At 46.1% G+C, this 23,349-nt stretch overlaps 1 protein-coding gene across 11 annotated transcripts in view; it reads left to right on the top strand.

Annotated features, from left to right (window-relative positions):
- The window catches only part of SNX29 (sorting nexin 29), a 589,214-nt gene that overhangs the window by 353,350 nt on the left and 212,515 nt on the right, over positions 1–23,349 (top strand). For 10 of the 11 annotated variants that reach the window (XR_012429267.1, XR_012429268.1, XM_005591284.5 and 7 more), the window contains one exon: positions 15,604–15,720. Coding sequence is in view for 8 of the 11 variants with exons in the window: in XM_005591284.5 (XP_005591341.3) it covers positions 15,604–15,720 (117 nt within the window). In the remaining 3 variants the exon portion in view is untranslated. Of the gene's footprint in view, positions 1–15,603; positions 15,721–23,349 lie in introns of those variants that run through there. The other variant, XM_045381440.3, reaches the window with a different exon arrangement.

Below are 23,349 nucleotides of genomic sequence, written 5' to 3' on the forward strand. Positions count from 1 at the left end.
TGTGATGGATAGACCTGGGTTCAAATTCTGACTTCACCACTTGTGATCTGTATGACCTTGAACAAATGATTTAATGTGTCTGAGTCCAGTTTCTTCTCGGGAAAAAGGATATCATGATACCTACTTCCTATGGCTGTTGCAAAGCTGCCTTTAACGAATATCTTTGGTCTCTGTGCCTTTCCTCAGACTTTCAGGCCCGTTGTGAGAGAGCTGGAAAGATATAGGGTCGTCACGTTGACACGTGTCAGAATAGGGTTGGTTCTGCCACAGTAACAAATGATCGTCAGTCTCGGTCTTTAACAAAATAAAAAGCTTATTTCCTGTTCATATATGTCCAACATAGGTTGCCCAAGGGCAACAGTGGGACCGTTCTGCTCTACACAGTGACTCAGAAATCTAGGTGGACAGAGGCTCCCATCTTGTAGCCACATCATGACTATCTCACTTAGTGTGGCAGGGGAGGGATGGTGCAGGGTTGCACACCAGCACATTTGTCACTTCCACCTGGAGCTCAGTGGCTCTGAGTCAAAAGCTTGTGCCCTGTTGTGCAGAGGGGGCTGGGAAGTTTGGGGAGCAGGTAGGGTGCATGGTGAGCACCAGTATCTCCGCCACAAGGACCCGCTTGTTGTCTCCATGACATTCCCGTTGTAGGGATTAGAGAAGCTCTGGGCTGGTGACTCCATAGCCGCCAGGTCATTTCCAGCACAGTGCTTTGTGCCAGGAAGTAAAGAAATTTAGGCTTGAGACCCCAGCTTCATAGGTGCTGCTGAGAACGTGAACTGTTTTACCTCTCCCAGATTCTGGGAGGTAGATGTGGTCTTGTAATGCTGACTGCTGAATAGAAAACAGAAGAAGATCGCATTTGATGAGCCAGTCTGTTGGGGGTGGCCCAGGCAGGGAAGCACTGTGATACTTTTGCAATTATCTTCACTGAGTATGTCATGGGGATATGAGTCACCCAGAGAAAAAGTTTTACTGCCTGTTACCCTCTGCAAGGAAAGAAAAGTCACAGATGTCTGCTGCATGCCTGCTGAGGGCAAGAGTGTATGCTTGGCATTTTAACATGCAAGATCTCAGTCGTATCTTCAGTGTCCCTTGGAGAGAAGAGGTTACAGTCTCCATGTTGCTGGTGAAACCATGAGGCTTAGGGGTGTTCAGAGCTGTATAGAAACAATGGCTGCCCCTGTTCATAGGACACAGCCAGTGAAGTGTGGTCCCAGATTCAAGCCCTTTACATTCCATGTTGTTGTTTTAAACTATACCATCTCATCTTTCCATTGTAATGTCCGTGGGGCTTAAGGAAGTAGTAGGGATGTGCCCAGTTCTGTGTGTCAATCAAAGCTGTAAGAATCAGAACCTCGTGTCTTTTACGAAGCTTGAGTTGTGTATTGGCTCATTTAGTCCTCATAACAACGCTGTCATGTAAGAGCTCCTATGGCCACCATTTTTCAGATGTAGAAACTGGGGCCCAGAGAGGTTGAATGACTTACCCAAGGTCACCCAGCAAGTTACTGGCAGACTGGGACAGAATCCTGGCCATCCAGCTCCAAGATCATTCCCCAGACCACTACCCCACACTGTTCATTCACATTTGAGCACAGTCTTCCCTCTGTCCAGGTGTCGGTGTTCACGAATTACTACTTGGCAGGAATGAATAGCTGCGTACGTCTTCCTGGGCGGAGCAAGCCAGCCGTTACCTGAACGAGGCTCTTGGCACTTTACGGGAGTGCTGTTGGGTATGAGAAAGAGACTCTCAAAGGAAAACAACATTTTGATGCTCATAAAATTTAATGTTCTTTCATTTACTTTCTCTTGAAACTTGGACAGAATTTATTGAGCCCATGGTTGAAGTATTCAGGAGGTCTCTGTGTGTGACTTCGAAAGGAATATGATTAAAAACACACACCAGCCTCCACTGCTTTCTCAAGACGTTAGAACACGACAAAGAGCCACACAATTTCAGAATTTACATCTTTATGTGAAAGCCTGTGCTTTCCAGCACCTTGCAAAATAAATGGAAAAGCAGCACTTCAGGGTGAAATATTTTCCAGAAAAGTTTCTGAATTGGTGTGCTAGTGTTAGCCTCATGGTACTAAGTAACTTCCTGGGTCCAGCAGCCAATTCTCGGGGATAAGAAGAAGCTGCCCCAGGCCCTGTGCCGGGCTGGCTGCTCTGAAGTCACATCTTCACCACGTTTAAAATCCTGCTCAACATGATGGAGCTCCACTTTATAGCCGAGGAAATGGGAGCAGATGCATGACGGGGCTTGGATGTTAACCTGTTCTCCTGCCGGCTGACCTCTGCCTGCCTCCAGCCTCAGCTTAGTATCACAGGCCCCAGGGCAGGTAGCTGCCTCCCCTTCATGTTTCCAGGGACCTCAGTCTTCCTGCTGTGCCACTGGCCACTTTGTCTGAGAACTATTGGCCACCTAGATCCCCAGGAGATAGGGAGCTCTGTGAGCACAGGGGCAGGGTCCTTGCCACACTGATGCCCAGAGCTCAGTTCAGTACCTGGTACACAGTTGGTCAGTAAATGTTTGTTGAATGAATGAAGAAACATGAATGAATGACTGAATAAGCAAATGAATTGGTGCTTCTAGGCCTGTGCAGGGAGGTGCATTTGACCTCTGATATGGCTTGGCTAGGTCCCCACCCAAATCTCATCTTGAATTGTAGCTCCCATCATTCCCACATGTTGTGGGAGGGGCCCGGTGGGAGATAACTGAATCATGGAGGTGGTTCCCCTCTACTGTTCTTGTGGTAGTGAGTCTCATGAGATCTGATGGTTTTATGAGAGGTTTCCTCTTTCTCTTGGCTCTCATTCCCTCTCTTGTCTGCCACCATATAAGACGTGCCTTTCACCTTCTGCCAGATTGTGAGGCCTCCCCAGTCAGGTGGAACTGTGAGTCCATTAAACTTCTTTTTCTTTATAAATTACCCAGTCTTGGGTATGTCTTTATCAGTAGCATGACAACAGAACTAATACGACCTCACAAAGGGAGAGGGTTTATAAAATAACCGCAGAGCAGAGAGAGATTGTCCAGCATGGTGGTGTAAGAAAGGACTCTGGTTCCAATCCCATGGCCTTTAGTGTTAGCTTTGCCTGGGACTGAACCTCCGTGAGCCTCTGTTTCCTCAATCTGTAGGTGGAACCACTAGCTAGAATATAGAAACCACCAGGGCAAGAGTCTCTCTTGTTTGCTGCTGTATCCATAGTGTTTAAAACAGGGCTTGGCAAATGATAGATGTGGTAGATGCTCAATAGATGTTCGTGGAATGAATGAACGAATGAATCTGAGAATTTTCAGATATCGACGATAAGTTTCTTGAGGAGCCATGGACGGGTCTCGTATGGATAAGTTAACACAAGGATAGGGCTTATTATTGGGTCTGGCGTCCAATACATGCTCAGTAAATGTTTGCTCTTGATGACAGTGGCCTCACTGTATCCTCCTCTTCCTCTTTCTCCTCCTGGGCTGCCTGCCTGGTGGGCTGGAGAAGGCCTTCTGCACTGGGGAGGAGAGGAGGCCAACGCTGCGCTGCCTTCTAACTCCCAGGTCCTGGGAAATCAATAGCCGCCCTCTGCGAGCCAGCCTGTAACCACCGTGCTTTTGAAAGGAGAGGCCAGCAGAGCCTTTTAAAGTAATTCTGGCCCCATTTTCACAGGCCTAGCTGAGCTCTGTGTTTTGTGCTTGTGATGGAACTATAATTATACCCATTGTGTGGCACCAGGTAAACCACCTCATATGCTATGTTTACAGAAAGAAGCCTCTTCCCCCTTTTCCGTTGACCCTCCCGTAATCGATGCAGCAGAAATAAGCCCTGCAAGTGTCTGCTGTTGTCAGTGGCTTTGGCAGTGATCCCGGGTAACACACGTGGAGTTGGGTAAGATCCTGTGCCCTGTGCTAGAGCTGTGAACTGCCCAGGAAGCATTACCATCTGCAGAAGTGCATGCTACACCTTCTTCTGGGGGAGCCTCATGTAACACATAGAACATGGGTCTGGACGTTAGCTACTGCAGCCATCTCCATGAGACCATGGGCAAGTGTTCTAGTCCCTGTGGGCCTCAGTTTCCTCCCATATAAAATAGGAACAACACCAGCACCTAGTATGATGTCTAAGGCTTCTGTGTGCAGTTGTGCTGGTTGTACGCTGCACAACAGCTTATGGCTCTGGGGGGACCCGTGGGAGCTGTATCTAGCTGTGCTCCACTCCCTGAACTCAGGTCTCATGGGGCTGTGGCCGGTCAGGGCGCTCCCTTTTATTGCACGAAAGAGCCTTTATGTCAAACATGATGTACTTGACATGTAGTAAGTGCTCAGAAAACAGTAACTATTGTTGCCACTCATACCGGAGGATGACCTATGGAAGAGGTGGATGAATGGATTGAAGGCATTGGGCAAGGAGATCAACTGAGATTTGAGTGACGTTGTGAAGGGTGGATAGAATTTTAGGATGTGTGCATGGTGGGAAGGTGGGGGTGCAGCCGTATTCTCATTCCATCCATATGGGTCCTTCTCTTGAAATGTTTTCTCCCCTCTCCTCCCACCTCCTCTCCCACCAGTTGCTTTTATGCCATGCCAAGAAAATCAGTGGAAAGCTATTGAAGAACTTTTTTTTAAAGTTTGGATTGTAGACAAATGTGAATGTGGACAGAACAGTAGAATGCACCTCTGTGTGCCCAGCACATACTCCCGTCAACTTCAGCAGCCACCAACCCAAGCCAATCCCACTCCCCCACCCCCGCCATTCCCAGTATTATTTTGAAGCAAATTGCAGACATCATGCAGTCTAGTTTGTAATTGTTATTGAAGGGTTTTAAGCAGTAAAGGGGTGTGATCCTTTAGAAAGATCATTTGAGCATCAGCTGGTGGCGGGGGCAGCAGGGAGGCGGTGGTGTTTGTCTAGGTGGGAGGGGGCTTCTGAACCTAGGTTTGGCAACAAGGATGGAGGAGCGGGGACAGACCTTGGAGACATGAAGGATGTAGATTCTACAGGACCAGTGGCACTGGACGCTTCTGCTGGTGCCTCTTTGATGGATAATCATGGTAATTAACATTTATGGAGTACTTGATATATGCCAAACCCTGAGTTAAGCACTTCTTTCTTTTATTATTTAAACCTCACAAAAGCCCTGTGAATTTTGCGTTGTTGTTAATGTAATTTTATGGATGAGAAACTGAGGCCCAGAGAGGTGAAGGTACATTGCCCAAAGCCACATCTAGGAAGTAAGGAATGGTGGGTTTTAATCCCAAACGGCCTGGCTCTGCCCCACCCCCTTCCATACTGCTCTCACAGGACAGGTGTGAATCAGAGAACCCGCTTAAAGACCCTCACAGCTGCATCAGTGCCTCTTGCTTGTTCTCAGAGGAACACACCTTTCAGCAGAGGGCTGGGGCTCAGGGTTTTGTTTCTGCTTTCTTTCCCCTGTCGTTGCTCATTTGTCTCAAACAGCCACCAGGAAGGTGACGGCTGCTATTGTAACATGGTCATTTCTGTGGATTCTGCCTTGGCTTTTGGAGGGCTGTTGGTGTGGGGCAGGAGAGCATCAGTGTCTCCAGGCTGGTAGCAGCTGCTGCTGCTTTGTGAAGCCTCCCTCCCTGGCTTGCCTGTGTATTCTCCAAAAGGCCACGTGTCGGGAGAAGTGATGACCAACATTGGGGACTGAGACCCGGCAGCTCTGTGGCCGAGCTATGACAGTTACCTAAACCTCTGCTTTTCAGAGGCGTCCCCTTACTAATTGATCTGTTGTTAGTGATAGGTGTTTTCCCTCTTTAAAGTGTAATCCCATCCTGATGTGTGTAAGAATTACCTCTCCCCATCTCAGTGTTCTGAGGGCAGAGGGGCTTGTTGCAGAGGCAATCAAGGGAGCGTTTGAAATGTGAAGTTATCACCAGGGTTACTTACAAGCCTCTACTTAGTGGCTCTGCAGACAGAGCCCGCACAGCACTGGCCCGGTGGCACTTCAGGATGATCTGCCCCACAGGTCTCAGCTGAATCTATTGCATGGTAGCTTTATGGTGTGGCATTGAGGAGGATGAGTCCCAAGATTCCAGAGCACCTGGCTCATCAGGGCGAGCCCAAATAACTTCCTGGGGCCAGCCCTCCACACACCTGAACTGAAGCAAAAGGTGGATTGGAATGAAGAAAGAAACAAGAGAGACTCCAAAGATGGTAGACGCAGGACCATGAGCTCTGGAGCCAGACTGACCACCTCCTTCCCTTCCAGACTGCATGACTTGGGACATTCAAATCACCCTTCTGAGCCTCAGTTTTCCTCATCTATAAAGTGGGAGTAAATCTCCACCTCCCAGGCTTGTAATGTGTGCTAATGTGTAAAACACAGAGCGCTGTCAGACCCATAACAGGTGCTCATTCTGTTACATCGTGTCCTCATCATAGCAGGTACTGGTGACTGCCCGAACTCTTTCATCCCTTTGTACCTCATGACAAACTTGTACAATAGGTGACAGTATCCTCGTTTGACAAATAAGATACCAGGAATTAGAGCTAGGTGCAGTGGGTCATGCCTGTAATCATAGCCCTTTGGGAGGCAGAGGCAGGAGGCTCGCTTGTGTCCAGGAGTTCAAAACCAGCCTGAGAGACATAGCCATATCCTGTCTTTACAAAAGAAAAAAAAAATTAGCCGAGCATGGTGTCACATGCCTGTAGTCCCAGCTACTCAGGAGGCTGAGACAGGAGGATCGCTTGAACCCAGGAGGTTGAGGCTGCAGTGAGCCGTGATTGTACCACTGCACTCCAGCCTGGGCCACAGAATAAGACTCCGTCTCTGGAAAACAAAATTTAAAAAATAGGATACCAGGAATCAAAGACGTGTAATTCTTTTTTTTTCTTGAGACAGAATCTTGCTATGTTGCCAGGCTGGAGTGCAGTGGCATGATCTCGGCTCACTCCAACCTCCGCCTCCCAGGTTCAAACGATTCTCCTGCCTCAGCTTCCCGAGTAGCTGGAACAACAGGCCTGCGCCACCACGCCCAGCTCATTTTTTTGTATTTTTTTAGTACAGACGGTGTTTCACCATGTTGGCCAGGATGGTCTTGATTTCCTGACCTTGTGATCTGCCTGCTTCGGCCTCCCAAAGTGCTGGGATTACAGGCTTGAGCCACCGCGCCCAGCCTGAGACGTGTGATTCTTTATACAAGGTCACCCAGCAGTGAGTAGACAAGGCCCCTGGATTTGACCTCCAGGGGCCTTGTTTTTTCTCCTTGACATGGAACATCTGGAAGTCATGTCTGCCAGTCGCCTGGATTGTCTTCACATTGGGATTTTCGTTTGAAGCAATTCTCTGTGTTGCCTTCACCTGAAGCAAAAACCATCTTGGAGAAGGCTTACCCTAGCTGCTGGGGAGCTCCTAGACTCTTCTCTGGGAGTCTCCTTTGGCGTTGGATTGGCCGAGGTTCTTACTCTCGGTGCCCCTTCCCTTACTGCTAGGTCCCCCTGAGGGGGATGTGGGAGCAGCCAGAGCCTACGTGGTTTTTCCCCTCTGCCTGCTAATGGCAGTCATTCGCTATGGGGTTGACGGCTCCTTTCCCCGGCTCTGTGTGTATGTACGTGTGTGCGTGACAGTGTCCCTTACCTTCGAGATGCCCCCAGCCCTCCGTCCGTGGCTCAGCACCCTTCCAGGTCCTCTGCTTTTCACTGATACCTTGAGATGCCAGCTCAGCATCACAGTGGTGGCGTATGCTGAGAGGGAGGAGAGAGGAGTGTGGCCAAGAACACAGGCTTGGGAATCCAAATCCCGCTTCTGCTGCATACTTCCTGTGTGGCCTTGGGCAAGTTGCACACCCTTTCTGTGCCTCAGTTTTCTTAGCTACAAAATTAGGGACAGTAACACAACTTACCTCCCAGAGGAGTTGTAGGGTTCAGGTGAGTACTGCTTGGAGAGGACATGGAACATTCCTGGTGCGCAGGGAGTGCCCCTGAGTCTGCCCTCCCCGCCCCCCGCCACTGTCACCATCGCCCCTCCGGGAAGACAGCACCCTCATTTTACAGAACACTTCCCCGTTGCTCAGCTTGTTTAAAAGTCTTGTGGCCTCCCAGTAGAGGAGCAGAGAGTGCTGAATTAAAAGCAGGAAGCTTGGTGTGTAGTCGTGGCTCTGTTAGGGAATAAAAGGAACTGTATGGCTTTAGACAGGCCACTTGCCCCACCAAGCCCACGTTTCCTCCACTCTCAAACGGGCGCAGTGTTTCTCTTCCTGGGTTATTTATTTGTGGCCTGAAAGGCCATGTGATAAGAAGAGCATGGGCTTTGGAGCCCTAATAACTGGGATTCAGATCTCACTGTCACTGCCTGGACCCATAGTGCCAAGGTCAAAGAGGTCAATGGCTACTGGAATTGTGTGAGGATTTCCTGTGACTCTGTGTCTGGTGCTAGATCTGGACACCTATTATTTCTTTTCTTTTTCTTTCTTTCTTTCTTTCTTTCTTTTTTTTTTTGAAATAGAGTTTCGTTCTTCTTGCCCAGGCTGGAGTGCAGTGGTGCGATCTCGGCTCACCGCCACCTCCGCCTCCCAGGTTCAAGCGACTCTTCTGCCTCAGCCTTCTGAGTAGCTGGGATTACAGGCATGTGCCATCATGCCTAGCTAATTTTTTGTATTTTTAGTAGAGATGGGGTTTCTCCATGTTGGTCAGGACACCCATTATTTCAATTAAAATTTCTAGTTTTCTTAGTTTTCAAGGCTGAATGGATACTATAAGACAATGTAGAGGTTGAGCATCCCAAATCCAAAAACTATAAATTCAAGATGTTCCGGAATTTGAAATGTTTTGAGCGCTGACATAATGCTCAAAGGAAATGCTCATTGGAGCATTTTGGATTTCACATTTCAGATTTGGGATGCTTAACCTGTAAGTATAATGAAATACTCCAAAGTCCAAAAATTTCAAAATCCAAAATACTTCTGGTCCCACGCATTTTGGATAAGGGATACTTAACTTGTATATGCAGCTAAAAGAATGACGGGTGTTGTTAGCATTGGTTTTATCCCATTTTTCTTTTCAGCTCTCTTGAATTTTATCCAAACATGGCTGTAGTTTGGCTTTTTTTCATTATTTTTTATCCTTGTTTTTCATAATTATTAATGCAAGAGATTGCTTCAAACACAGCACTTAGAGGTCAATGCTTCTCAAACTATAAGAACCAATTTTCTTTTTAAAAAAGCTTTTAATTCATTGCAGACTGATATTTTTATAAATTACCAAAAAACAATCTAGAAAAGCCCTGAAGCTCCTGTGTTGACAGCAATATGAAATTGCTTGAAACATTTCTAAACGCTTGCTTCCAGTTCCTTTCCTCCTCTGGTCTCATACTGGTAGAAAACAGGTGGCACATCCACACCAGTCTGTGGGCCACCCTGTGCATGTCCCTGTCGTAGACTCACTTGCTGTGTGTGTGTGGCACTTGCCATGTCATTACTGAGGTAGCAACGCTGCATGTGACAGTTACAATTGGCCCTCTGTATCTGCGACTCTGCATCTGTGATTCAACCAGTGGAGGAGTAAAAATGCCAGGCGGGGAGAATGCATCTGTACTGAACGTGTACAGACTTTTTTCCTTGTCTTTATTCCCTAAACAATACGGTATAACAATTGTTTACATAGCACTTACATCATATCAGGGACTGTAAGTAATTTGGAGAAGATCTAGAGTATACAGGAGGAGGGAGGTGTGTAGGTTCTATTGTAGATACTACACCATTTTATAGAAGGGACGTAAGCGTCCGTGGATTTTGGTATCCGTGTGGAGTCCTGGGACCAATCCCCCACAGATAGCGAGGGATGACTGTACCGCCCCCATCCTGCTGTGGGCAGGCGGGGTTCATGCCGTTTTCTTCTGGCTTGTAGCTTTGTTCGCATCAGCGAGAGTTCAGAGGTGGAGAGCTGACAAGTGGAGGAGCTTCTGCGACATCCCCATTTTACAAATGAGGAACAGGGAAACAGTTTTCTATAAGTAGGGAATGGCCCAACTGCCGTTCAAAGCTGAGTCTGTGAAATGCTCCCTTTGTGTTTACCAGTGGCTGTCAGTTCTGACTGATCATTACAGTCAACACGGGCTTTAAAAAGTATTCTTTGAGGTCCTTCCCCTCAGTCTACTGAATCAGAATTTCAGGGGCCAAGACCTAGAAACCTGCATTTTTCAGAAGCCCTTCCAGTGACCAGTGATCAGCTTGGATTGGGAGCCACGGGTCCAAACCATGTCACTTCCCTCTACTCTGTGGTACAAACCAATTGTTCTTAACCACCAAAGAGATTAGCTTCCTACCATATCCAAGATGGAGTGCAAAGAGCACAGATAGTAGGGCCATTAAGGTGTGGGTTCCAATCCCCACTCTGTCATTTCCTTGCCCTGATATTTGAGGCTTACGAGCCAACCTCTCTGCGCCTCATTGGTAAGGAAAGCATGCCTGCCCTGCAGGGGGTTGCAGGAATTATATGAGCTGGTGCACCTAATGCCTGTAAAAGGCCTAACACTTAGTTGGTGCTCTGGAGCATGTGAATGCAAAGTGGACGCTGTCTAGGTTCACTTTTTAACTAGACAGGTGCAATGCCATCATCACAGAAACAGGCTTCAGGCCCCTCCCCACAACCAGAGTAAACAGGGCCGGAAAACGGGTTGTTTTATAAAACTTACAGATTCTAAGGCATCGAAGTGAATAATCTTGGAGAGTTTTGAGTATGTGACCCAAAGAGCCTCAGTTGCTATTGAAATTTGGGGAGTGTCTTGATCGAATTAATCAAGAAGCATCTAATTTGTTAGCCGGAGGAGGGTGAAGCATGATTTACTTGAATGTGATTAGATGGAGGGAACGTTCCGATATGAAATGAAATGCCAGAGGCCTTTTTGAAAAACTTATAATCCTTTCATGATTTGGCAGGTAATTATGATAATTCCCAGTATTTTCACAGACTTAAAAGTTTTCTCACAGCAACATTGTTACTGGAGATCATGTTTCCTGATACTCCAGCTGGAAGGAATTGCTCCATCTCCTAAAGCCCCGAAGGCATCATTTTCCAAAGCCCAACTCAAATGTCACCTTCTTGGTGATGCTTTCCCCCATCGTTTAGACCAGGGTTACCAAATAGGCATCATCTTGCTGGTCAACACACTGATTGATCAGTTATGACTGCCTATGTATCTTCTTGAGGAACGGGCGCAGTGATTGATTAGTGCTGTCTGCCAAGGGAACAGCGGGCAGGGGAGTAGTGGAATCCTGAGATACTTAACCAGTCCCCTTTGATGGGCATTTAGGTGGATCCTAGCCATTTGGAGCTAAGCTTGTATTTTGAGCTCACTTGCAAGTAGAGAGGCAAGATTTCTGCCCAGCCATGATTTGTCAAATCAAAGGTGAGTGATTTAAAAAATTTGATATACATTGCCAAATAGGCAAGTTACCTAAACTTCTTGAATCTTCTACCTTCTCTCCAGCCCAAAAGATGAAACCCAGATGGTGACGCAAAGTCTTTGCATCTCATTAACTGATAAGTTGTGCACCTTCCAAGCACAAGTTCAGAACCACAACTTCTACTGGCCAGATGGTGTCCTTGGGCCTCTTGGAGAATGAAGGCTTCATTCCTGGTCCTCTGTCCCGTGCTGGGCTGGGTTTGGGGCTGTGTCAGCCCTGGTCAGTGTATCTCCACCTGGCATTTGCTTTTGATTTGTCACTGTGATAGTGTTGTCAAATGGCATCTCCTCCTTAGCTACCTGCAGATTGATTAATTTTCATGAAATACAACTAAGGGTAGAAGGAAGCACATCAGACTCTCAAACTGGTGATGTCAGGACACAAGTGCCTGGTGGGGATACAGGCATTGGATATGGCTTGGGAGGCTGCCTGGCATGTGCCAAGGCTCATTAGAAAAGTGATTCCTGAATGTTAACTCTTGGAGGGGTGGGCCTTCCCTGATACACTGTCTTCTTTCCGAGTCACTCTTTCATAATTTACCAAATGTCAAAGGATGTAAACTGTGTGGCTCTCCTTCCTCCTCCCTAAGATCCCAGCACCGTGCCTGGAAGATGGTTAGCAGCTCTGTGGTGCTCTTGCTTCAGGGCACACTGAGTGCTCCCCACAGCATTTCTAGCTCCTCGGTGTGGCACGTCATGGTCTTTCTCCACCTGGCCCCTGGAGAACTGCTTGTCTGCCACTTCCTGCATGTCTCCTGTCATGATCACCCATGACATAAAACCAGCTCTCATCTACTGGGAACTTATCCTGCCCCAGATGTGCTGCCAAGCCTGCTAAGTGTGGCATCTCCTGCCATCCTTACAGTGGCCTGGTAAAATGGGTGTGGATTTTAATGCCCATTTCACAGACGCACAGCCACAGGCTCACACCAGAACACACACACAGTCAGTAACTGATCTAGCCCGGGCCCATCTTGCACCAAGGCCTGATGCCTGCACCACCTCTCTCCGCCTCCTCCCTGCCAGCCTCTGGTGCCAGCATTTGCACCTGTAGTTTCCTCCACTGGTCATACCTTTCTCTTCCTTGTCTGCAGGGTGACCTCCTAGAACTCAGCAGATTTATGGAGCAGAGAAGGCCTGTGAGGGCTGAGTGAGTTAGTGAGACCCACAGACGGAGAAAGGGGATTGGAGAGAAAGGCTGGGGCTGCATCTTGAAGGAGTTTGGATTTTACTCTTAGAGCTGTAGAAGCAATGAAAGTATTAAATAGCAGATGACAATATTAGATGTTACTTTGGGGAGATCATTGTGCCTGCTTGGAGGAGAATGGATTGGAGGGCACCTGTTCTCTCTCTGTCCTATTTTCTGTGGCTGTTGAAAAATAAGAAGGTCAGATGAGAACCCATAAGTGCCCTCAGAGCCTAATAAAAATTTCAAGAGGCAGTGGTTGTGCAACCTACTTTTATTTTTGTGATAACAGGAACTATTTGTGATTTCACATTCTCTCTTCTGAGGCTCTTTCTGAGTCCTGAATTTATTTCTAGTTATACTGGAGTTTGGAAATAGTTATTTGAGGAACAGTAAGCTCAGTATGGTTTACGTAAGATGAAAGCTGTTTATACCAATGGCTGCAGGTAGGGATATGTAATATAAAAACTCAGAGTTTCAGAGCTTAGCTTAGTAACAATGAACACTGTAGTTTTAATGGTTTCTGGAAATTATTTTTATCAACTTTTGTCTCTTAAATTGCATCGGATTTTTCCTTTTCATTCCCCAGTGAAATGAAAGATTTGCCTGATGTGGTCAAGTTCTGCTCTTCTGGCTGCAAAAGAGAACCAGGGTTTTGACAGCTTATGGTAAACACCACTTGGAGCTGGGACGTTTCGATGTTTTCTGCATTTATGGAAAATTGCAGTAACACTCTGGCTCCCACTGCAAAACAAAACAGAAACAAAACATAAAACCCTGCTTTGCTTTGAAAATGGCAGTGGCATTTATTTAAGGCTCACGTTTTGTGGGGGCACATTGGCAGGTATTTAGCAGTAATATCAGCAGCTGTGGATTTCCAGCTTGCTGCGTGGTGAATGGATTCACAGCCCGGAGGAAGCTCATGGAGGGTTTATATGATTTCTGTGTGTGTGGGGCACACAGGTATTATCAGCAATACTGTATTTGTTTGTTAAAGGCCAAAAGACGATCGACTCAAGCTTTTCTTATCCAAAAGGAATAAGGCAACAAAGGAATATTAATTTTACATCTGTACAAAGAAAAAATCTGTCAGAAAGGTTCAGTGACTTATTCTGCCTTTGTTAATTGCATGGTTCTTGCAGTATCTTTTGTGTTATTTTCACTTACTATTTCACACTGGTTTGAAAGCCTCTGTACCTCAGGGACAGAAGGGGGTACCTTTGGAGGGGAACTCACAGAGCAAGTTAATGGAAGCCTGATATATTTCATGTTGATTGCACAATGGCTCCCTTGTATTTCAGATGAAGAATTTTAATTCTTTATAAAGGGTCTACGTGGCTTCTCTCACTGATGAATGGGAGCTCAAATAAGGAAAAGTAGAAAGAATGAGAAGGAAACATACCCCACATGCCCCTTTGGCTATCATTCATATCTTGGTGGATTTTCTTCTGTGACTTACCCTTCATACAACAACAACAAAAAAAAAGGAGGGCTCCCTTTTATTCCTCCTGAGATAAGACACACATTAGTGACCCCTGTTTTTTCACAAAGCTTTTCCCTGTGTCCCTCCTTTATTCTGACAGTGTCTTGTATAGCTCATGTAAAGTACTTGTTGCAAATGGCCTGGTATTGTTTTTATACTGCATACAGTGTAGTTAGTGCATAGGTGAGGCCTGGGGCATTGGAGGGGTGATCTCCTGGGAAGGGCAGGGAGCTAAGGGCCTAGGTAAGGATCTGCCTGACCTGGCATTCTGGGGATTTCTCTTAAAACATGCTTGCAAGATTATTCCTTCAGGGTTCTTGGAGAGTATAGCAGGATTACGTCTCACATTTCTCTAAAATGCTTAAGTAAATTATAGTTGAATAGTCTGTACCTTAACTATAGACTGTCTATAGCCACCTCCAGTTTTATTTATTGGGGATCAGCTGAGAATATCGAATAACTCAATTTGGAAAAATTTAGCAGCTCACAGCAGGCCCAGATGGGTTGCTTGTGGGCAGAGTGGATTGGTAGGACCGCAGTGTATAGCCAGGGCTCCGGCGTCAGTTTCTTGTTAGATGTTTGGCCTTGGGCGAGCTCACTATATTCCTGAGACACCGTTTCTTTTTTGTAAGGTGGGAATAATAACATCCACCTCAGAGAGACAGTGTGATGAAGCTGCAAAGAGCGCTCTGGGAGGATTTAGCCTGACAGGGAACAAACAGTGACTTCAGGGTAGCTGCACTGCTGTGATTTCATCTGTCACCATTGTTGTCACTATCCTTGATAAAGCTCTGGTTCTGTTTTCTTGATTTTCTGAGCCAAGGACCTGATAAACCAAATGGTCAGTTATTCTCGTGCCGTTAGCAAAATTCTTGACAAGTATAAGTCAGCTGCGGAAGAAAGCCTTTGCTAGATAGAACAGCATTCATTTATTAAGAATCAGGCTGGGTGCGGTGGCTCACGCCTGTAATCCCAGCACTTTGGGAGGCTGAGGTGGGTGGATCACTTGAGGTCAGGAGTTCAAGACCAGCCTGGCCAACATGGTGAAACCCCGTCTCTACTAAAAATACAGGGCGTGGTGGTACATGCCTGTAATCCCAGCTCTTGGGATGCTGAGGCAGGAGAACTGCATGAACCTGGGAGGCAGAGGTTGCAGTGAGCTGAGATCGTGTCACTGTACTCCAGCCTGGGTGACAGAGCAAGACCTTACTTAAAAGAAAAAGAAAAAAAAAAGAGAAACAAAAGCCCAAGGTCCAAACATGATCTGATACTATCTTATTTGGACCATAACTTCACACTGTTGACTCTGAAGCGTCAGTGTGAAGCAGGTCAAAACACATTGAGCTTACAGGTGGATTGCATGGTTCACAGGTAAGCGGTGTCATTGACTCCAGCCCCAACAGCCTACGGATGTTTCGCTGACAGGTGTCAGGAAGGAGAGTCCAGAGAAGGCGGGATCGGTCCCTGGGGAATGTCCGCCTCTAAGTCCCACCTTTCGGTGCTTGTGTTCCAGGTGGCAGAGATGCATGGTGAGCTGATTGAGTTCAACGAGCGCCTGCACAGGGCCCTGGTGGCCAAGGAAGCCCTCGTGTCCCAGATGAGGCAGGAGCTCATCGATCTCCGGGGACCGGTGAGTGTTCCCCCAACCCTTTGTGTCCGTCCAGCTTCTGCTGCCCACAGCCCGGGAGAAAAGCATAGAGACTAACAGAGCAAGCAACCATGTATCCACCGGCCAGATTTGCCCACATTCACCTCTGCCACATTTGTTATTTATTTTTTATGGGGATGGGGTAGAATAAGTAAAATGTTACAAGTTCTGTTGAAGCAACATTTCATGCTTCTCTTTCTAGTCATCTATAGTTAAAATTGGCATATAGTTCCCCCACCCATGTTTCCATACTTTCCTGCATGGATAAATTTCCATGAGCAGTAAACACTCTTGGTTTTGTGTTCTTAACTTTTACCTCCATGACATTACTTTTGTATGTATCTGTTTGCCACTTGTCTTTGCTTATTTGTTTTTAATTCAATATTGTGGTTTGAGGAGTAATCCACATACATCAGGTACAAGGCTTTTCAACCACAGCACTGCTGATATTTTGGATCATGTAATTCTTTATTGTGGGGGTTGTTCTGAGCATTATGGGATGTTTAGCAGCATCCCTGGGTTCCACCTATTAGAGGCCAGTGGCTTCACCTCGCCAGGTTTTGACAACCACAGATGTCTCCAGATATCGTCAAATGTCCTCCGGATTTCAGAACCTGGTAGAATCACCCCTGGTTGAGATCCGCTGATCTAGATCACTTGCTTGCTTGGCTCTGTAGTTCTCTGTTGAATGAAATACCACAATATTTTTGGTTCAGTTGTGTCTTTGTAAACATTTAGGATGTCTCCACTATTTTGCTATTACGAACCACAACGCTGTGAGCATCTAACACTTGTCCTTTTGTGCAGACATATAATAGCTTCCTCATTTTACAACTTCTTTATTATGTAAAATGCCCACATTTAGGCAGGCTGTGTCATGCACACTTGTATCTCCTTTGTCAGGGTGGACAGTTATCCGTCATGGCCAATTGTGTTTCAGGTTATCTATGTCCGTTTCCTCCTTCTATATCATTTCAATCAAATTCTGGGTATTATTTCATGTACAGACATCTTTGTGTTTATCTCTAAAAATACGAAAAAAATAAATACAATATCCTTATCATCCCCATTACCAGTAATCCCTTTATGTCATCACAGTCAGTGTTCAAATTTCCAATTGCCTCATACCTTTGAATAGCTTTTTTGATTCAGGATCCACGTGAGATCCATGCATTGTGATTAGTTAATATGTGTCTATGTTGCTTTTCCTTTAAATTTTAAGAATTAGGGTAAAATATACCTAACATAACTTTTACCATTTTCACCATCATTAAGTGTACAGTTGAGTGGCATTAAGTATGTTCACACAGTGTGAGGCCATCGCTACCACCCCTCTCCAGAACTGTTCCATCTTCCCCGACTGAAACTCCCCGTTAAACACTCAGTCCCTGCTCCCGACTCCCCCAGCCCTTGGCGACCATTCTACTTTGTTTGCCTATGAATCCACTACTGTCTTAGGTTTCTTTTCTTCAGCAGAGTCTTCTCTCATCTCTCTCTCTCCCCTTCTCTCTCGTAATTTGTTTACTGAAGACACTGGATTTGCCTTACAGAGGTTTACACCACCTCAGTTTTGCTGCTGGTATCTCTGTCGTGCGATTCGATATGCTGCTTCATTTCCTGTATTTCCTTCCATTACAGGCTTGGATTCAGGTTTAATTTTGCTGATGATATGACTCTGTTGTTGGGCGGTGCTTTCTGTCGGGAGATGCATATGTTTGCTACCTTTTTGTGATATTAGCAGCCATCTGTTATCACTTCCTGGGTCCATTACACAAACCTTTCTTTAAGGTCAGTACCTAAGTATGAAATTGCAGAGTTTTAGTGTATGGCATCTTAACCTTTACTGAGATTCACCATTTTATAAAGTAAAAGAACCTATTTATTATCCCTCTGTTTGTGTGCAAAAGTTCCTGCTGACACTGTTACATCCCTGCTGTGATATTTTATATATTTGTGTTTTCATCTGCTGTTCTGGCCCATAACTCCCACCGCCCTTGTTGTAAGGTTGGAGGCACTTTAGGCCTCAGAAGACAGAATCTCTCTGACCTTCTCCTGCCCTCTTTTCACCTCTTCCTTTTCCTACCCAAGGCAGGACTCTACTCTTCCCCTGCTTTCCGTAAAGAACTTGACCCACATTGTCTGTTTGTAGGTCGCAAGACCCCGATTTCAGAAGGGGTCCAGCGCCACCCCCGGGAGGAAAGAGTACTGCACAGAGAAGCCAGGAAGGATCTGGACAGACAGGCGCTGCAGGGTCTCCCCACTCAGTCTGTTAGTCTTAGACCCTACCCTTTTTATCCAATCACATCGCTAATCTTGATTATCCAGTGATGTCTCCATAAAAGGCCCAGGAAGACGAGATTCAGGGAGCTTCCAGGTAGCTAAACAGGTGGAGGTTCCTGGAGGTTGATACACGGGGAGAGCATGGAAGCTCCACACCGCTTCCCATACCTTGGCCTATGCATGTCTTCACTGTATGCTTCGTAATATCCTTTATAATAAACCAGAAACTGTGTTTCTCTGAGTTCTGTGAGCTGCTCTAGCAAATTAATGGAACCCAAGAAGGGGATGGTGAGATCCGCATTTTATCGCTAGTGAGTCAGAAACACAAGTCAAACAACCTGGGGCTTGTGGTTGACATCAGAAGTGAGGAGCGGTCTTGTGGGACTGAGCCTCACCCTGTGGGATCCGATGCTACCTCTGGGTAGATGTGTCAGAATTGAATCAGAGGATGCCCAGCTGGTATCCGCTGCAGAACTGATTGTTTGGTGGTAGGGAGAAACCCCCACACATTTCGTCCCAAGAAGTCGTCTTTGTTGATGGTTGTGGAGTGACAGCAGAAGGAAGACGGTTTGTGTTTTCCCACTCGTACCTACCAATGCCTTTTTGCATGAGATGGCTTTAACTTGTGTTTCCCTGACCACAGATGAGGTTGCCCATCTTTTCATTTGCCTGTTCCCCATTCTGGGTTGCACATCTGACTTCTCACAGCCTTTGTCCATTTTTCTACTGCACAGTATTTGACTTTCTTGCTTTCTCACTGTTTTTGTATCTCCTTTGCAGTTACATGTATTTTACATATCCCCTTCTAGCCTATGACTTAATCTTTCACTTTAAATAAAAGTAGAAAATTTAAAACATATGTAAAAGCACAGGGAATTATGTAACAAAAACCCATGTCCCTGTCACTCAGCCTCAGTAATAATCAACTCAAGGTCATTCTCGCTTTGCTCATACTCTGCTCATTACTTCTCAACTCAGATTATTTGGATGTATATCCAAGCCATCTTACACTTTCATTCATAAATACCCAATATTTACTGCTAAAATATATTCACAATACCATCATCACACCTTTTTTTATTTTATTTATTTTTTTGAGACTGAATCGTGCTCTGTTGCCCAGGCTGGAGTGCAGTGGTGCGACCTCAGCTCAATGCAACCTCTGCCTCCCAGGTTCAAGCAATTCTCATGCCTTAGCCTCCCGAGTAGCTGGGATTACAGGTGCCCGCCATCACGCCTGGCTAATTTTTGTATTTTTATTAGAGATAGGGTTTCACCATTTTGGTCAGGCTGGTCTCGAACTCCTGACCTCAAGTGATCTGCACACCTTTGCCTCCCAAAGTGCTGGGATCACAGGTGTGAGCCACTGCACCTGGCCTCACGCCTATTTTTAACAGTAATTTCATGATATTATGAAATACCCAGTCAGTGTTCAATATTCTCCAGTTAGCTCAAAAGAGTTTTCCATGTCTTTGTGTTGATCAGGATCCTGATAAAGTTCATATAGTGCAGTTGGTTGGTGCCCCTCTTCAGGCTCTTTTAATTTGTGGATTCCATTGCTATGTCTCTTTTTTTTCCCTTGTCTTTTTTGTCGTTATTGTGGAAGATACTTGCATCCTTGAACTGTAGGTTTTCCCAGGTAGGATTTTGCTAATTGTAATCCTATGGTGATGTTTGTCATATTCCTCTGTCCCTTACCTTTCCTTTAAATTGGTCATTCACTCTGGAGGCTTGACGAGCTTCAGGTTTGGTTTTTTTGCCACAGTGGTGTCACAGGTGGTGGTGTGTGTTTCCATCAGGAGGCTCATAAATGTTGGTGTAGGAAAGCACTATTTGAGGAGCCAGTTCACACTGGACCCCATCTGTTTCAGTGGGGCCAGTGTGCAAATGTAATCCCCATCCCCCACCCCCCACCATATTGAAAGCCTAATAGTGCAGTCCCTGACTGAGTTTGCTTCCCTAATTTCTGACACTCCAAGACTTTGTACATGTTTTTGTGGATTTCTTTAATTAGATAGTTAGGAGTTTCCTTAAGGGGAAACATACTTAGGAAGGACCTGTTGTATACTAAGAACCCTTTCAGGGAGGTAATATCATCTCCATTTTGCAGGTTTACTGAGGTTCAGAGAAGGCTCCAGTAATTCTGTGAGTGTGTATGTAATAGAGCCTGGATTCAGACTCAGGTTTAATTTCAAAGCCCATTTTCTTCAAGCTATACCAGCTCTAGAGAATTGCAGGAACAGGTATGGGAGAGGGAGCCCCTTGTGTTACCCATTTCCCCCAGCCAAGGTTCCAGCATCCCTGCAGTGGCCCTGCCACCTGTGTTGCACATTAGAGACTTGGCAACATCTAATCTGCCTCCTCTGAGAAAGGACAATGGGGTGTGGGGATGGAGGCCTGGCCCTGACCTGTCTCCCCGTGTGAGTGGGGTAGGTCTTGAAGGTGGGCCAGCCTCTCCCTTGTCCCCGCCCAACACCAAGGGTCCCAGCCTACTCCAAGGCTAGCCTTGCAAGAGGGGCTCAGTGGGCAACCAGGAACCAGACAGTGGTCCCGTTTCTTAGGACAGGTTCAGTTTGACCCTGTGAGTGTCAGGTAGTAAATGGTAGGTGACTGTTGTCACTGCAGATAAATTTTTGGAGAGCAACATCAGTGTATCATTCTCATTGTGAATAATAAAGATGCCCAATTAACCAGTACAAATGAATAACTGCTGGTATTAATAGCTAATATTTATTAATTGTTATCAGCCAAAAATTTGGCTTCCCTCTTGAATGTTAGTAATTCATTTAATCCTCACGTGGCCTCAGAGTAATTACTATTTTGATGCCCATTTTGCAGAAGACAAAGCTGAGACTCAGAAACGATGTAACTCTCCCAACATCCCACACTGAGAAGTGGCAGTTCTGGATCTGACTTAAAAAATTAAATTTTGTTTTTTTTTTTAATTTATTTTTTTCTTAAACTTTTTTTCATATTGTACAATAGGATATACTAATGGTAATATTTTTGCTTTTAACACTTGGAAAGTATCAAAATTTTTGGATTCATGACAGACCTTGGCATCCCCATGCTAAAAAGTTAAGTAGTAAAAAGGGTAAAATAAATCTCTTCCTGTCTCTGAGCCCCTGATTTTCCTACCCAGAAGCAGTAACTGTTAGCAGTCTTGGGTTTCTCTTTGCAGATATGAGTGACGCCTCAGCATGCTGTTTTCACGTGCCTATACATGTTAATAATGAGTAGCCTGCTGAATGCATTCTTCTGTGTCCTACTTTCCTCATTTAACAGTATGCTTTAAAGATCTTTTAATTTTACGTCACAAGTAGAACTGTCGTTCATTTTAAGAACTGTGTCTTGTTCCCTGGGGAAAACCATAATGGATTTCCCCAGGCCCCTGTTGGATGTTGCATGGTTTCCCTTTTTTGTTTTTACAGTAACGTTGGGCTAGCATCCTGGGTGGAAATCCTCATTGTAGATGAAATCCTGCCTTTAGACTGGAAGGCTGGCTGGCAGTCCACAGAGCTCAGTTAGACTGGGTGAAAACCCGGAGATCTTGCCCTGCAGGACTCTCGGGGCTTTGGAAAGGATGACCACCTCCTCCCAGCCTCCTCCACCTGCTGCAGGAATATCGCTTTTGAGGCCCATAATCCTTTCGGAGATCACGATGTAGTTCCAACAACGTGTTGGGCATACAAACGAAGTATTTTCCTCTTTTATGAGTTTGACAACTGAGTTGCAGAAGGATTTTGGTCGCTGCATCCCCGCCCCACCCCGCCCCACCAGTGTCTCCTCATGCTCCCCCAGGGTGCTGGACCTCCTGCCCTGTGCTGCCTCCCACTCAGGGCCTTCGCTCCTGGCGTTCCCTCGCCTGGAACACTGCTCAGTGCCAGAGCTGCATATCAGCTCCACGCTTCCTCAGGAACCCTCCCTGACGCCCTGACAAGGTCAGATTTTCCATGTCGACTATGATGCCGACATGTGTCTCTCCCTTGCTGTCTTAATGTAATGTTACATTGATTTATCACTGATCAGTGTTATCTCTCCTGCGTCCACAAGGGCAAGTTTTTGTTTCTTTCTGCTCCCTTTGGGTTTCAGTGATTCACGCGGTAGGTGTTCAGTAAATGTGGGTCGACTCATTGAGTGAATGAGTGAATGAATGAATGTCACCACTAGGCCACTAGGCCATGCCAGCCCACCTCTCCTCTGTGCTATGCTCCTTCTGCCTAAGTCTGATGCCCTCCAGGACAGAGACAGTCATTTACACAGAGGCAGTTCTCATGGCATCAGATCCTTTCCTCCGGCAGGCTGTGATGGCCAGAAGCGAGGAGCAAGTAAAACGGTCATTAAGGGCCTGAAGACTGTCAGAAGAGCTCGCCGTTTGGACCGGGGTCCCCAGGGGATACCCCATTATTGCCTCAGGCCTGCTTTGGTTATCTCCCCAGAGTCAGACAGCCAGGGCAGAAGGAAGAAGGCCGTTTCCAGCTCAGTTTTCCTCCTGGAGTTGTCTTTTGCTTTTTTTTTTTTTCTGGCTCTTCACTGTGAGAGACATGTGTTATGGGAATCTCAGCCACTTCTCTCTTCCTTTCCATGGGGCCTGGATCCCTGACCACACTGCATTATAATGGCTTCCTCCCAGACCCCAGGGTGTTCGAGTGACTCAGGGTCAGGACTGTCTGCTTTAGGTGGAAACCCAAATCTCCTCTTCTGTCTGCTGGGAATAAACATGTTGCTGACCGTAGCGCGAGGTTCTGTGAGGTTCTGCCAGTGAAACAGTGCTCTCTGTGCTGGCCCTCATGACCCATTTCCGACTCCGATCCCCCGTGCCTAGCACCATGCCCAGCATGTAGTAGGTGCTCAGTAAATGTTTGCTACATGATGAGTTCGTTTTCATACAGAGAGGCTGAGCGCATAGACCAAATGAGAATTCAGAAAACAGAGACGAGCAGGGTTAGTGTCCTTTCAGTGGTATCTTTTTCTGACACAGGTTGAGTAGCTCTCTTCTGAAATGTTTGGGACCACAAGTGTTTCAGATTTCTTTGCATTTTGGAATATTTGCATTACACTTGTAGGTTGAGCATCCCTAATCCAAAAGTCTGAAATCTGAGGTGCTCCAAAATCTAAAATTCTTTGGGTGCCAACAGGATGCTCAAATGCTCATTGGAACATTTTGGATTTCAGATTTTAGGATTAGGAGTGCTTAACTTGTATCACTATATATACTTTACTTTTTTTTAGAGACAGGGTCTTGCTCTCTTGCCCAGGCTGGAGTGCAGTGGCACCATCATAGCTCACTGTAACCTCAAACTCCTGGACTCAAGCAGTCCTCCTGCCTCA

This window comes from Macaca fascicularis, chromosome 20 (assembly GCF_037993035.2).
Source record: "Macaca fascicularis isolate 582-1 chromosome 20, T2T-MFA8v1.1".
Lineage (NCBI taxonomy): Eukaryota > Metazoa > Chordata > Mammalia > Primates > Cercopithecidae > Macaca > Macaca fascicularis.